This window comes from Corvus hawaiiensis, chromosome 4 (genome assembly GCF_020740725.1).
Source record: "Corvus hawaiiensis isolate bCorHaw1 chromosome 4, bCorHaw1.pri.cur, whole genome shotgun sequence".
Taxonomy (NCBI): domain Eukaryota; kingdom Metazoa; phylum Chordata; class Aves; order Passeriformes; family Corvidae; genus Corvus; species Corvus hawaiiensis.
Window position 1 is genome coordinate 67,609,611 of NC_063216.1, and position 10,685 is coordinate 67,620,295.

Consider the following 10,685-nt stretch of genomic DNA (forward strand, 5'->3'; position numbering starts at 1 on the left):
TCTGCAGGGACAGGGGAGGGCCTCCCCCCTCACTGCTGAAGCCCCGCCACAGCAGCTGGCAGTGAATGGCCTAAGTCTGGGTCAGTACCTCGGAATAATCAGGGTCACGCTCCTCTCCCCTCCTTTTTTTGCAAGAGTACTGATGATAATTCAGGATACCGGGTAAGATCCAAACTCTTCCTACATACTTCACTTAATCCTTCTCAAGGAGAAGCTACACTTGATTTGAAGTGCTGCTCCTGATAAAGAGATGCTGTCAGTGCTGCTTTCTGAAAATGAGAACATTCTGTCCCACCAATAAAGTGGCATCCCTCCCTAAAATGTTCTTCCTGAAATGACACACAAGTGTTGAGATTGCCCAAGTTTCCATATCAAGATACTGACTCCAACCAGAACCCTAACTCAGTCCATGGGCTGGGTACTCTCTCTCCATATTGCATGCACTTCCTCTTTAAAAAAAAAGTAAAGTGGCTTCATAATTTGAGCTTGATAAATTGATGGGTCTCATTTTGATACAACTGACAATAAAACTTCTCTCACTTCCAAGACAAAGCATTTCCCAAAAGTAATTTTTCCCCTTAGGTATTTCTTCCACCTCTTCCCCTCAAGCCACTTTAAAGAAACACTTGAAAAAAGGAAAATGAAAGGCTGTTGCTTTTTGTTGACCACACCCAGCTCTACAGGAACATGTCAGATGAACGAGGATTAACCTTTCAATGCTGCTTGTGGCCAACAACTCCCAGCCACTGCCCAGCACCAGGAGCACCAGGAGCACCAGGACCCTGTCAGGGTCATCCTGTGTGTGTGGCAGCATCTCAGACAAGTCATACAATATATCAAAGTGCTCACTGCTAGACTGGTGTCAAACTCTTCATAGCAGGATCAGAGAAAAGGAATCTTCCTTCCCTTAGCACTAAGAAAGTACACCTCCCTCCTCCTTGACCATTTACTATTTTTTAAAACACAACAAAGAATCTCAGCAAAAGGGATAAAAAAACCACCAAAGATAAAATAAACCACTTGTGATGGTACCAGAGTGTTCACCAAGGGAGGGAAAAAATGTCCTTTCGTGTCTTCCCTGAGATGGGCAATGACTCAGACCACCACACATGCCTTCAGTGGCAGCTCCCATTTTCTTGGGATACACCTACACCTCGGTGCCAAGCATCACACAAGCCTTTCTTAGTACCCTCAGAAACACTGGAGTCACTAAGGGGTCTTCCCACACCTCTATGGCTTGGATTTCAAGTTCTGGAGTGTAGATGGTGACCAGAGATCTAAACTTGGGATGTCTAACATTGCCCAGGTATCTGATTTAAAATTACCTGTGGTTTAGGCTGTGCTACTGTAACCTCACTGAGATCTCTTCCCTACAGGAGCAACACTCTGCTGGTGTAGAACACTCACAATGAACACACACTTACTCTTTGGAACACTCCCGTTTAATTCTAGATTCCAAGAACACAACATGAATCTCTACACTTGGATTTTGTTCCACAGGAAGTTTAGGAGGAACAGGAAGACCCCTCCCAGGTATTAGTTGTAGGTCATGTAGCGGGGGGTAGCGCTGAATTTCGCGTACGATTTGATGACTTTGTTCACTGCCTCCAGGAAATCCTTCTCGGTGGCGATTTTCCGGCGCGCTCGGATAGCGAACATTCCTGCCTCCGTGCAGACACTGCGGATCTCGGCGCCTGGGAAAGACAGGGATAACTCAGCACTGACTGCCAGGGGACATGGCCCATACACAGAACTGTTCAAAGAAATGAACACATTCAGCTTACCTGTGCTGTTAGGACACAGCCGAGCCAACAGCTCAAATCGGATGTCCCTCTCCACACTCATCGAACGAGCGTGGATCTTGAAGATGTGAGTTCGTCCCTGAAGGGAAGGGAAGAGGACAGGGGTGTTCAAGGCATGACAGAGGTGATGACTCCAGCCTGCAGCTGTCTGTGTCCACAGCACAGGCAAATGGAAAATACACCTTGTATCTGCTGCCCAGCTATGGTTTCCCATGTCTGGACTGGAATGTGTAAGTGCCCATCACACTAAATTAAGAAAATAACTTTAAAAAGGGCTTTCATCATAGAAGTACCTCAACAAATCTCTCTCAAAAGAGCCAAACAAAACACATTCCAAATTCTGAACTAAATCACGGATCTGGTTAAAGGAATTTTTCTCTGTTGAGGCAGGAATATACAGCGATTATAGCTGCTTAGTATGGCTTCTCGGCTGGGATGGAGTCTGTGCAGCGTGGGAAAACCTTGGGCACACCTTTAATCACCCATATTTCCATGCAGTTTCACATAATTTAAGAGTGCTGCTTTTTCTATTTCTCATAAACTTCCAGACAATGATGCCCTAACTGAAGAGACACTCTGGTATCAGAACACACTTGGCTGGGGAATAAAGAGTTCTCACCTCAAGATCAGGCAGGCTGAACTCTATCTTCCTGTCCAGCCTGCCAGGCCTCATCAGCGCTGGGTCCAGAGTGTCGGGCCTGTTTGTGGCCATCAGCACTTTGATGTTGCCCCGTGGATCAAAGCCATCCAGCTGGTTGATGAGCTCCAGCATCGTGCGCTGCACCTCGTTGTCACCCCCGGCCCCATCGTCAAAACGAGCACCTGGAGAGGAGACACGCAAGTTACACAGAGGGAGAGGCACCTCCAGGCCATGGACACAGAGGTGTCACAGTGGCTGCAACACAGGACACCTGGGAAAATGATTTTAAAGTGCATACAAGTATTTGTGATGAACTGAAAAGGTGTGAGGGGGTTATTTGGATGACACATTTCAAACCAAGAGTGAGTGCTGGATCTTCCTCCTTAGTAAGAAAGGGCCTCTATCTCCCTGCCTAATAACTGACCAAGCTGCTGGAATTTACCCATGTAGCTTGTTTATTTTGCCCTTCCCAAAATCATCCTTCTCCCTTGTCTATGTAAAAAATTGTTCTACTTTCAAAGGACCTAAGCACTTTCTTTGAGAAAAAAGCATAATGTTCAGGAAGTAATAAAGACTTGGAGTGTAGTCTAGAAGATGAATGGGATTTAAGTTAATAGTACTTTTTTGCAAACAAAATACAGGCTTTCTTCACGGAAGTTTGAATAATCTGGGTGTTCCAAATGTGCAAAAATGGCTTCCCATCTGGGCTATATAAACCACTTCTTGGCAGCTTTGTGGACATGGGGTGTGCTGGGAGTCGTTTTGCTAACTCAGTATTTACAAGCACTTTCCTTGAAATGCAGCAATCCAGATAAAGAACTGGATAAGAAAACCTGGAAGCTCTCACAGGAGGTTAGAACTGTAGCTACTACAAACATACCTCCAATAGCATCAATCTCATCAAAGAATATAAGGCAAGCTTTTTTAGTTCTCGCCATTTCAAAGAGTTCACGAACCATTCGAGCTCCCTGAAAGCAAAAAATAAAGATTTTATTAGAGATTTGAGGTACATTAAAGGAAAACTATCAAAATCAAACTCTCCATGCTTCCAAACACTTCTAAGTTTCCAATGAAAAAACTCTTTTTAAATTTCTTCACATATGTAATGGGACAATTATAAAGCTTAAAGCAATTTATAAAGGAGAGAAAAATTACTGCTCTTAAACTCAGAAGTACAGATGAAGTAATTTACATCAGGGCCAACTGGAAAGTGGCAGAACTGGGAGCAGAATCCTAATTCCAGAGTCCTCCTGAACCACAGACTGAACTCTGCACTGCAAAATCCCTTTCATCAGTGACAGCAGACCTCAGGTCTTGTCACCAATGCCTGAGCTGCAGTGATTTGTCTGACAGCTCCTGCCCCCCTGCACCTGCAGCTTCCAAGTACATCCATCCCTCACCCCCACTGTGGTGTCGGGTACCTACAAGGGGAATCTACAAACTCCTCCACACTCCATCAAGCACCTGCTCTTACCTCTCCCACGTATTTCTGCACCAGCTCAGATCCAATCACTCTGATGAAGCAGGCATCAGTCCTGTTAGCCACAGCACGGGCACAGAGGGTTTTGCCTGTGCCAGGTGGCCCAAACAAAAGCACTCCTTTGGGAGGCTCAATTCCAAGGTTCACAAATCTTTCAGGCTGTGGAGGGAGACAGAAGGCAAGGTTATGTGCAGATTAAAGATTGTGTGCATCATAGAATATGTGCAAATTGAGGAAATCACTAATGGGGACCAATGTAAAGGAGGCTGATCTGGATTTCACTTGTTAAAACCCAGCTTCCTTTCACTCAGGTGTTTACACTCCGTGACATTGTCTTTTGCTTTTTCACATGCTAACAGATGACCAGAATACTTCCAAAATAATAGAAGCTTCAATCTGGAGGTAACTTACGTGAAGCAGAGGGGTTTCGACCACCTCTCTCAGCTTTTCAATCTGCTCTTTACAGCCACCAACATCGCTGTAAGTGACATCAGGTTTTTCTTCTACCTGCACAACAAAGAGGTGAGTGAGCAGTTACCAGCCTAGTGCTGCAAATATCTCCAGGCTTTTAACAGCCCACAACAAAATACAGCTAAAGGAATCACAATTACAAGACAAAGCCGTGCCAAAGTAAGTAAAAGCAATGCTCACTTGCATCATGGTGACTGTGGGATCAATCTTTGGAGGCAACGGGATATGGATTTGGTACTTGTTTCTGTCCACCCTGGTGAGGAAGCATGAAGACTATTATTTTAACACTGGTTAAGTAAAGTGTTATGTAGAAGCAACTCTGTAAATGACAAGCTGAATTCTTGAACTGTTGTTTTCTCTGGCATCAAGAGAACCCAGCCCTAAAAGCTAATAGCAGGTAGGCTAGGTACTGGAATTCTTTCTGCAGAAAATTTTAAGGTTTCCAAAACGATTAATTCCAAAGTATTTTGAAAACTAAATTTCAAAATATCCAACAGAGCAAACTGGCAAAACACTGACTCTGAAGTAACAGGTTTTACCTCCTCAGTGAACATTTCATTGCTGCCCTGTGCGTAACCAGAGAGTGCCAAAGAAGGACCCTACATAGGCTCCCTGAAAGCTGGGACCACTGGGGCCCAAATGGAAAGGTTTCTGTCCAATGACACATGGATTTTGTCAATTTTTGTCAAAGTAAAACAAAACAAAAGATTCCAGCAGAGCATACAGGTGAGTTTACTGTCTTCCAAGAGAAAGACAGTAGTGGCGTAATTTCAACCACTGCAAAAATTGGAAATGAGGGCTGTTGACCTGTCAAACTATGACATGAGACAACTCAGAGAAAGCTTCAGTCTGCAGGAAGACTCACAAGAGCACAAAGACTTTGCATACCCAACTCTCATGCCTTCTTCTATGTCAGTAGGTGCCACTTGGTCACTGAGATCCACCACAAACTTGGCAAATTGCTTGACATTGATAATGTACTTGGGATCCTCAGAGTCTGCATTGATGATCTTTGTGCACCTAACACAGAAACACAGTTACAGCTCCAGGCAGGCAAACTGGTTTGCTACCTGCATAAGCATCAAGAGAGTCACATTTTCCTTTCCAAATACAACAGAATAGCTGTTGTACTTGTGATGACATCATTATATACATTATTATGCAATCATTATAGCATCATACAATAACTGCAGGAGTAAGTACAAGTATAATGTACACTACACATAATCACAGTTCCTTTATGATTCAGTGGTAAAAAACACTTTCAAGATGCACAACACGTGAACTTTATTTTTTAAAAGAAGTCCACACATAAGCTATAAATCAGACTGTTAGCACTATGGAGCTCTACTGGAAGGAGAAGAGTGCTCCCACCTTGCAACTTGCAATGGTTGCTCACTTTGGAGAGTTTGTTTATCTGCAGCCAGATCCCAAAGGGCAGGAGGAGCCAGGCCAGTGTCAGATTCCTTGATTCCTGTGTGCAGCACAAACAAGCTGAAGAGGAAGCAGCTAACTGGGGTGTCAGCCATCCTTCCCACACCAAACTCTTAGAAATAACCCTGCAGGAAGCTTTTTGAGAGACCTCCAAAACAACACACACACATCTTTCATGGACTTGCTAAAAAACAGTTTCCTAAAGGAAGAGCCTACATGCCAGCTGGACATTCAAATCCCAGCCTGGCCACCTTCCCAGACAATTTTGTAGGTTACAGCAGAACACACATCACTGACAGTGGATATCTACATTTCACTAAAGGAGTGAAACTCACAAGTGCTTTCACTGAGGGAAAGCTCCAGTGCAAGGTATCAGAAAGGAAGGGATTCACACAGATGAAAAACCCCACAAATCTTCCAAAACATGGATATAACAAGTACCATCTCCATGATACATTTAAAAGAATCAAGATTATTTTACAAGAGAAACTGTGGTCTTCCTGGCAGAACCGAGAGCCACTGCAGGATTAGCAACAGGGCAAAAAACATACATCAGTGAAAGAAAAATTAGGAAACTAATTAATTATTATTGTTATTACTACTTCCTTATCTGGTGTCAGAAAGGGGCATTTGTTTCATGCCACCATTATATACAGAAACCACAGTTTTGATTAAAAATGTGTTAAACTACAAAATTACAAAATCAGATATACAGATTACTCCTGCCCAATCAAAATAAACATCACTTACTAAGCAAAAAATCTCACATTACCAAATAAAGAACTGTGTTCTTTTGAGAAAAGCAACAACAAAAACACAATGCAGAAGTTGTTTAAAATCAACTTTTTACAACACTTGTTTTGGTATCTGTGGCTCTTCTACAGAAAGTTATCTAAGACAGCAACATACCAGTGAGCTCATTGATTTTCTTAAGCAGTTGTTGAATATCATCTTCTACTTGCTTGATCTGCCTTGAGTATGTGCTCTGGCCCTGGAAAAGGAGTATCACATAGATTTCGTAACTGAAATTCTCTCATATTTAGGAAAAAATGACAAGAGCTGCTGAGCATCAAGATGTCCAACAGACTGTCTTGGTACATTAGCCAACCATTGATGACAGCCAAAACAGACAGAATTAACTTCCAGCAACAATACTTCTGTTTGCAAAAGTGAAGTGCAGCTTCACAACACAACTGACCAACTGTGAAGGTGGAAATTTTCCACATTTGTAAACTTTAAGGATTTGTTTTTCTTTTAAACCTGTTCAGCCTTACATTTTTAAACTATTTCTCCTAAAGAATAAAAAAGACTCAGTAAAATCATATATAGAGAGAATTCTGAATACACTTTCTGGAAACCATCTGTACAAGTGCTTTAACTACCTTACCCAACCTTTTCATCATCCACACAGGACAGCAGAAAGATCAAGGGGCAATTCTTGCTTGTGATAAAATGCATTTTTTGATCCGGATCTGCCTAACACAGGTGGATTCAGACCTGGATTTGCTCTGTAAGATCTCCTTTGTACACCACTGGCAACAAAAAAAGAAGATGCAGTGGGAACAGGCTGTATTTCAGAACTTTGTAAAGAAGTCTTGGTGTCAGCAAAATTCAGACTTCACCAAACGTACCTAAGATGCAAGTTTCATCTCTCAAGAGTTCTTTCACAGACCAACTGTACTTCCCAGTGAAAAGGGTAGACTGGCATTTTAAGCCTTACTGTCTCTGGAAAATGCCTCCCAACATTATGTTCTTTTAACATCAGGGCTAAAAGCAAGTCAATTTTGTGGCAAGAGGGGTCTTAAAATTATTTTTTGTGTAATCCAAGAAAACTGGCCAGTGAAAAAGCCCTAGAAAAGCCCTGTCTGTTAGACCCCTACAACAATCAGCAATGAGATATGAAACAATAATAGAGAAACAAACTCTTAACTACTTTCAAGTTAACAAAGCCACTGGATTATTTTTAGTGTTGCAGGCTGGGGCCTTCTCGTTGGAAGGTGAAAAGGGAGAAAAGATTTTGGCAGGAGAGAAAAGCATGAAGAGAAGCAGAGTTATGCTCTACCTGCTCAGTGCACACCCCTCCACTCCTGCAGGGTATTCCCCACAGGAACTGCTTTTTCTCTTTAACACTCCCATGTGTGTGTGCTACTTACATATGTTTTCAGCAAGGCAATATCTCCTTCATCGAGAGCTGAAACAAGACAGGAGAGACTTAGCTTCCAGTTTTAAAAACAAAGCCAGCAGTATTAATTCTGCTTCTAAAAGATGAAAACATGTATTTTAAAGAGATTCTTTTCATTGAACCACAGTGCTACAAAAAAGCATCAGCTATCCAAGGAAAACAGGGTCTCCAGCTGCTCCCTTCAGTCCAAAAACCTGCACCACTCAGAGCTCATAACAAACAAGCTACTTCAATTCTGCCTCACTCAGAGTAGTTTCCCAGCCTATGACTGTTCAAAAAAGGGATGGAAGATATCAAAACTTCATCTTTTTAACTTTTTGCTTCTAGATGTTCAAGAAAGCATCAGTGAAAAACTGTTACCACTTTCCACCAGTGATGTCTCTTCCAAACAGCCCAGTGTGAGCAGGGAACAGCAGCCAAATCTAAGCTGGTCTCAGTAACAAAACATCACTGTCAACTCCTAGTTTTAATACTGTAAAACAGGAAATATGGTAAGGGTCGTACTAAATGAGACAAAGTCTGGTCCAAATTTCCCCTTTCAAACAGGAAGGTCTACAAAAGGTGGCAAATACATGGTGAAACCCCACTCCTGTGTCACACATTGTTATTAACAGCCCTTAAAACAATTTCCTTACATAAATATTTATGTTGGGGGTTTTAATCCCTGTAAACTTTCAGCAGAATACACAGGAAAGAGTCTCCTGATTTAAATCTGCATTGTGCTGCCTTTTACTTGACTTGAACCTGGCATCTAAAACTTTCATTTCAGCCTGAGAACTCCCACCAAAGAACAAGCACAGTCAGCTGTTTCATGTGTTCAGTTCTGCACAGAGGTGGCTCTAGTGACTCCATCAACTAAGAAAAATATAACTCTGTTAGTGTCACTCTGCCACAGCACTCTCACATCACCTGGCATTTAACAGGCTTTCAACACCCTCTCTCCCTTCCCATCCCAGTTTCCTGTCTTGTCTAATTCCACTCTTTTTAAGACAGATGGAGCCCAAATCACACAGTACGGGTGATCTGGGTGCAGTATGTGTTATACAGGATTCTGAAGACCTTTTATGTTGATCCTTACTTCTTTCCTGACTATTTGTACTACCCCATTGGGGTTTTTTTATAGCTACTAAGCACTCTGTTGCTATAATTTAGAAATCTTTCTTGAATGGGAACAGTTCAAAGTCCATCACTGATTACATTTTGCAGTGCTTGTGCTTCCAGATGCATTAATAAATATTTACTAACACGAAATAAAAAGCCACAATAAGTTAAAACATGAGGAGCAAGCGGCAGCTTTCACACTATGCCGGTATCCTTGGAAAACTCTGCTGCCTTCCCTCTCCTGCTTCCCCGCAATTCCTAATGACAGAGGCAGCACCCGGGCAGCTCTGCGGCGCTCCCCCAGGCAAGAGAAAGAAATTATCATGGAATCATCAAGGTTGGAAGAGACCTTCAAGATCATGAAGTCCAACCCTCAACCCAGCACTGCCCCGGTAACCCCTAAGCCACGCCACCCAACAACAGATCCAGACGCCTTCTTTAACACCTTCAGGGACGGTGACTCCACCTCCCTGGGGAACCTGTTCCACTGGCTGACCACCCGAACTGTGAAATTTTTTTTCTAATATCTAATCTGAATCTCCCCTCCTCACCTTTAGGCCATTTCCTCGAGTTCTCTCACTGCAGGCACGGCAGAAGAGACCAGCCCCCAGCTCACCACAGCCTCCTTTCAGGGAGATTCAGTATTACTGTATCACGTTTTGTTGTACATTTTAAGTATAAAACTAAGTATTAAACCACAAAAGGCATTCTTTTCTCTCACGATGAAAAAATCGGGCATTTTAGAAACCTTTTTTAAGAGAACGAGACTTAAAAGGCGGATCGTCCCTTCCTCCCTTGAGGATCTCGGCGCTTCCCCGGCCAGCCCCACACGGTGCTGGTTCCGCAGCCCCGATCGGTCCCTTGTGGCGCAGGCAGCCCTGTCCCGCTGTCCCTCGGCATTCCCAGACCCAGCCCCTCACAGCGATGTTTACGCGAGGCGACGCCGGCCCCGCTTCCCATCCCGTCAGCGGCGGCACCGCCCGAGCCCGGGCTCCGGGCCGGGATGGGGGACACTCGCGGGGCGGCGGCCGCAGGGCCAAAACGCACATTAGAGACATTTTAAAGCCTTCTTAGTCCTTTTTTCCCCCGCTGCTCCTCCAGCCCCGCCGCTCCCAGCACCGACATGGCCGCCGGCCGCACCGCCCCGCCCCCGCCCCGGGTGCTGCTCGGAGAGTGTCCTCGCCATCGCCCCTCACCGCGGATGGGTTTGTCCTCCTTCTCCTCCTCCTTGGTTTTCCTCTGGTCGGCTCCCAGGTAATCCGGCATCGCGCCCACCCGCCTTACGCAGCACCGCGCCGCTTCCGCCCGGAACACAAACCAGGGTGCACCGCGGCCCGCGCGCAGGCAACTCCTTCCCCCCCGGCGCCGCGGCTGGCACCGGGAGTTCCGCGCAGCGCCGCCGGTTCATCCCGCTGCTCCGGGCAGCGCCGCCGGTCCCGCACCGCGGGAGCCGCTCCGGCCGCGGGAGCGGCGCGGGGGCGGCGGGGGTGCGGCGGGGCCCGCGGGGCCCAGAGAGGGCCGGCCGGGCCGCTTATGGCGCCGCACGCCGCCGCCGCCCCGGAAGCGCTGTGGGCG

The 10,685-nt window shown here is 45.0% G+C and overlaps 2 protein-coding genes across 5 annotated transcripts in view; one reads left to right on the forward strand and one right to left on the reverse strand.

Moving 5' to 3' along the window:
* SLC26A5 (solute carrier family 26 member 5) overlaps window positions 1-3,041 on the forward strand; it is a 35,969-nt gene extending 32,928 nt beyond the window's left edge. For 3 of the 4 annotated variants that reach the window (XM_048300480.1, XM_048300479.1, XM_048300483.1), the window contains one exon: window positions 1,377-3,041. In XM_048300480.1, the coding sequence (XP_048156437.1) occupies window positions 1,377-1,540 (164 nt within the window). In that variant the 3' untranslated portion in view covers window positions 1,541-3,041. The remainder of the gene's footprint in view (window positions 1-1,376) is intronic. The other variant, XR_007203022.1, reaches the window with a different exon arrangement.
* On the reverse strand, window positions 1,421-10,439 carry PSMC2 (proteasome 26S subunit, ATPase 2). Its single transcript, XM_048300485.1, has 12 exons — window positions 10,307-10,439; window positions 7,981-8,018; window positions 6,737-6,818; window positions 5,768-5,867; window positions 5,282-5,413; window positions 4,574-4,646; window positions 4,334-4,429; window positions 3,917-4,081; window positions 3,323-3,410; window positions 2,422-2,624; window positions 1,785-1,881; window positions 1,421-1,694 (listed from the first exon to the last, which is right to left on the reverse strand). The coding sequence occupies exons 1-12, from the start codon at window positions 10,374-10,376 to the stop codon at window positions 1,537-1,539; spliced, it is 1,302 nt and encodes a 433-aa protein (XP_048156442.1). The 5' UTR covers window positions 10,377-10,439; the 3' UTR covers window positions 1,421-1,536.
* Window positions 10,440-10,685: the final 246 nt, after the last annotated feature.

Bases quoted from the DNA above. Each gene is read 5' to 3' on its own strand.
- PSMC2 (XM_048300485.1), bottom strand. From the start codon at position 10,376: ATGCCGGATTACCTGGGAGCCGACCAGAGGAAAACCAAGGAGGAGGAG. The intron at 5,868-6,736 runs GTATGTTGCTGT...TGCTGCACACAG, and splicing joins GAAAATCAATGAGCTCACTG to GAATCAAGGAATCTGACACT. The intron at 2,625-3,322 runs GTATGTTTGTAG...TCTCCTCTCCAG, and splicing joins TGAGATTGATGCTATTGGAG to GTGCTCGTTTTGACGATGGG.